Here is a 4,315-nt window from a genome sequence, read left to right as displayed (position 1 = left end):
TGAGTGTGTCTGTGTGTGTGTATGTATGAGTGTGTGTGTGTGTGTGTGAGAGTGTGTGTCTCATGGGAAGCTCTGATGGAGTTCCTCTATCTCAGGCTCTCCTGCAGCCTCCAAGCTGCAGCAGGATCAGGTGTACAGTTCTGCTCCCACAGTTGATCCTGTGGCCTCCCGACACTCGTAGGAAACGATGTAATATTAACGATGTGTTTGATGAAGTATTCCTCCCTTTCTAGTGCCCTTCATCTCTTTTTTAGGTGACTCCATTGACTCTATTATAAAGGGGAATGTCTTTTTAAATTTTTTTATTATACCCTTGTGTAATTTTTTTACACCATTGTGGGACCACTTACAGAGTAAATAAAATTCAAGGATAAAACGGCATTCTACTTGTTTTAAAAGTGGGAAAGACAGTCCTACCCACAAAGTAGATGATTGTCATTGATTTCAAGGTCCAGCTGATTATTTGTTTCATGTAACTTCATGTCCTATTCAACGACAGTAAATGGCTATTAGTACTGAACCAGAAACAGTTGATTTAGTAACGAAGCAAAAGCAGAACTTGGTCATTGATTCACTTGAATTGAACCATTTCCTTGAACTGCTGCTCTTTCCATCCGTCAGCCTTATGCAAGCATCAGACATGATGTAGCGTCGGTGGTAAATTCTCTTACTTCTTCTTTTTCCTTTGACCACAGTTTTTGTTTTTGGTTTTCAAACCATGGCACTGTTACTCATAAACCTGTGGCTCTTCTCTATCTGCTGCCTTCTAATCTTCTTACTATCCTCATCAAATTATTGCCCACAATGCTTGTTTAAAAGTCTTCCATCCTCAGCTCGTTGCGTGTCAGATGTTGTAGTCACAGGAGCATGTCAGCCACTGTTTGCAAGACAACACCAATCATCACCGCTCCTTCGTTTCTATATGTGAATGAAATGCACTTCATATAACGTAGTTCTTGGTGATTTTAGGGTTATTGAAGTTTGCTCCATTGCTAGGAAGAAAAACATGGACAAATACAAATTATAGCTTACAAGCATACATCATCTTAATCCTGCATACATGTTCCTCTCTGTGTGGTTTCAAGGATATTTAATATGGCTCAACATGGACAAATGGCACCAGAATTTAAAATGGGTGAAATGTTTCTGTAGCAGTGTGTGTTTAAATGATTTAGATGTCTGTGGTGGGAAATGTGGACTCGTGTGCACCACGCTTCAGTCTTCCCTGCTTCTCTCACTGTTCCTTCTGTGACCTTTCACTGAGCGGGCCTGTGATCCAGTAGCATCCTGAACAGCAAGTACTGAACTCAATCTTTGTTTTTCTCTGTAGAAGTCGGACGACGGCCAGGTGCTGCTGGATGCTGTCTTTAAGCACCTGGAGCTGACCGAGAGCGACTACTTTGGCCTGCACTTGGCTGATGACTCCTCAGATGCACCGGTTCGTTTGCTGTTTACAGTCTACAAGAGTGTGTGTGTGTGTGTGTGTGTGTGTGTGAGAATGACAGCAGGTTAGGTACGTTTATAGGAAGCTCAGCCATGTACCGGCGTCTGAAAGTTGTCTCATCTATGCGTCTTCAACATTCAATGAAAAGCTCATCTTTAAGGCTCTTACGTGTGCACATGAGGATACTTACGTTTGCCTGCAGGACAGCATTAGAGCCGCTGCCCTATATTTGCATCAGTTTAATAGAAGTGACTAGCGCATAATGAATACGTCTGTCTGTGCATAACAATGAACAGTGTACATTTCCTATATGCTCTAGTGTGCATAGTGGTGTGTGTTTCTATCTGCATGGAGTGTTTCTGACAGGTGTGCACGTGTGTGGTCGCTGGTGAATAATTCACAATGTGTAGTTGTGCTTTATGGTGTCTCTAAGTGTCTCTCAATCAATATTTTACAGCGCTGGCTGGATCCTGAAAAGCCCATCAGGAAACAGTTAAAAAGTAGGTGAAATCCACAACACAGCACCTTGACAAACATCAGAACGTCCTGCAGTCCACTCAAGTCTGACGTGACCGCTTGATTTAGAAGGTCTCCAANGTGTGTGTGTGTGTACATGAGGGCTTGTATTGATAGTCTTCTAGATGACAGGCCTTTGACTGTGACGATGCCGACTTAAAGCAGAATCTTTTGTAGCCTGATAGATGGCAAGAAATTGAACAAAAATGGCCACTACTGCCCCACCTCTCCACCAACACAACGTCAAGGTCAGAGTCATTCAGGCTAACAGCAGAGGTAGCCATGGTAACTACTACTCACCACGTAAACATCTCGCTGTCTGCAAGCGCTGTTTGGTAATCAAGCAGCTCTTAATAAGGACCAAGTAAGAAAGGCAAGAGGCGAAAGCATAGATAACACAACAGCTAGTTGAATGAGACGCCTGAAGCACATGGCACTGTGTTCCAGTGCAGACAGTCATGTAGAACTGCTCACATCTTACTTTGAGAAATATAAACATGGTTTGTCTACAAAGATGTTTTTTGGTCATTTAACAAAAGAAGTGTTTCAAATATGTAATGCTTTCCCATAAACCAAACTGGGCATTTTTATTCCTGCATTGGGCTAACAAAGCGAAACAGGACATGTGGGTGAAGAGAGACGTCAAATGACATGCAGCACGTGGTCCAGCCAGCTGGCAGCTGAATCAGGAACTCAGCGATCTGGGCGTTTGCACCCATGTGGCAGGCCTCACCGCTCGGCTTTACTTCTTTCAACTGTCAGTCGCTTACCGTTTTTAATGCTCTACTACTACGGCACTGCACACTGTGCTCATACAGTACATACAGCACTTTGCTCCCAGCCTGACTAAAGACTGCATACACAGGAAGCAGCAGCAAACATTATCAGCCTAAGCTGCTGAAGAATGGCCGCCCACTATAGCTACAGCTATAAACTACGCAGATTAGTGTTAAACTACACGCGTGCAGTCAGGGGTGAAGGAGCACAAATAACTTCTCTGTAACAGAGAAAGCAGCTGAGCTTACGCTGCACTGTGGTCAGTAGCGTTCCAAGCACAGAAATCACAATTGGACGATCTAGCCTAGTATTGTTTAAATGGGTTCAATATGCTAATGCACAGATGATTCCTGTAAGGGTTCACAGCAGCTGGTTGGTTTTCAGAGGGACACAGCCCCTAAAGCCACGAGGAGTTCCACAGTGATGTTGAAATTAGCATTCTTTAAGAAAGTAAAGACACACTGTGGGGACAAGTGACACTTGCATTTATTAGCTAAAAGGGGCACAATGTGTGAACTTTAACGCTTTCAGCTCCATTGTGAATGAAATTCTGTTTCCATTTTTTGTATTTACTAAACGGTCTAGTTAGCAAGCTGCGTGAACATGACTGGTATTCAGCACCAAGAGCCTGTGCAGCGTTTATCCCCAAGTGGGACAGTGTCCTCCACCGGATGGGAGATGGTCCCAGACATGACTGCTGGTCTCTGACCGACCTCAGCAGATAACCAGATATACATATATGTCAAATCAATCGGTAAGTCCTCATCCCTAAAATATGTCGTACACCCGCAAGGCGTTGTGCTGTGTGTGTTTGTGTGGACAGAGAGAGACAGCTGTAGATATGAGGACTCCTCCTTCATGCCGTTCTTTTCCTGTCTGGACAAGCTGCCTCTCACATTCCTAAATTTCCCTCATTCTTTAACACAAACACTTACACACACATTCAGTTGTGTTTGCTGTGGAGGGACGCAAATAGAAACGTCACATTTTTGGTTAACCTGCCATAAAAAGCACTGGGGTTCAGGGTCAGGGTGACACCCTGGATGTGGGGTCTATCCGGGGTTCTTGATGTTTGAGGGTCTTTCCCCTCAGGGGGAAAACTTATCAGAGCATCTCTGTCCCTGTCCTTCCCCTTTTCTCTCAGCCAGGCTCTTGTGCTCTGATTGCTCTCTATCACCAGGCCTCCTTCCTCTCTCTGCACTCTCACGCACACAGCCTCTGTTTCAGTGTTGCTGCTGCTGGACTGCACAAAGAGCGTTTGTCTCACCCAGTTGCATCGTCAATCACTCCTTTTCTCTTCTTCCACGCTCACACTCTTTTTCTCTCTGTCTCTATGACTCTCTGTCTGCTTCTAAAGTTTGCGTTTCTTTTCTCTTGTTTCTCTCTTTGGAAGGACTCTTGGTTTATGTTGTGTCACTCTTTCTCTCACTGAGTCCTGCCCACGAGCGATCCACAGCATGGAGTGTCTGCTGTAGCGGCTGGAGTGTGTTGTGTAGAAGTACAGAGGAAGAATGTCTACAAGTGTGTGTGGACATGCCTGTGTGTGTGTGTGTGTGTGTGTGTGTGTGTGTGTGTGTG

General features: G+C 44.6%; 1 protein-coding gene across 2 annotated transcripts in view; it reads left to right on the top strand.

The window, feature by feature from the left end:
• ptpn4a (protein tyrosine phosphatase non-receptor type 4a) overlaps positions 1 to 4,315 on the top strand; it is an 85,383-nt gene that overhangs the window by 39,382 nt on the left and 41,686 nt on the right. For both annotated transcript variants that reach the window (XM_008296342.1, XM_008296343.1), the window contains 2 exons: positions 1,331 to 1,438; positions 1,902 to 1,944. In XM_008296342.1, coding sequence (XP_008294564.1) covers positions 1,331 to 1,438; positions 1,902 to 1,944 — 151 coding nt within the window. The remainder of the gene's footprint in view (positions 1 to 1,330; positions 1,439 to 1,901; positions 1,945 to 4,315) is intronic.

This window comes from Stegastes partitus, unplaced genomic scaffold (assembly GCF_000690725.1).
Source record: "Stegastes partitus isolate 25-593 unplaced genomic scaffold, Stegastes_partitus-1.0.2 Scaffold1121, whole genome shotgun sequence".
In the NCBI taxonomy this organism is placed as follows: domain Eukaryota; kingdom Metazoa; phylum Chordata; class Actinopteri; family Pomacentridae; genus Stegastes; species Stegastes partitus.
This window is presented reverse-complemented; position numbering and strand designations above follow the sequence as displayed.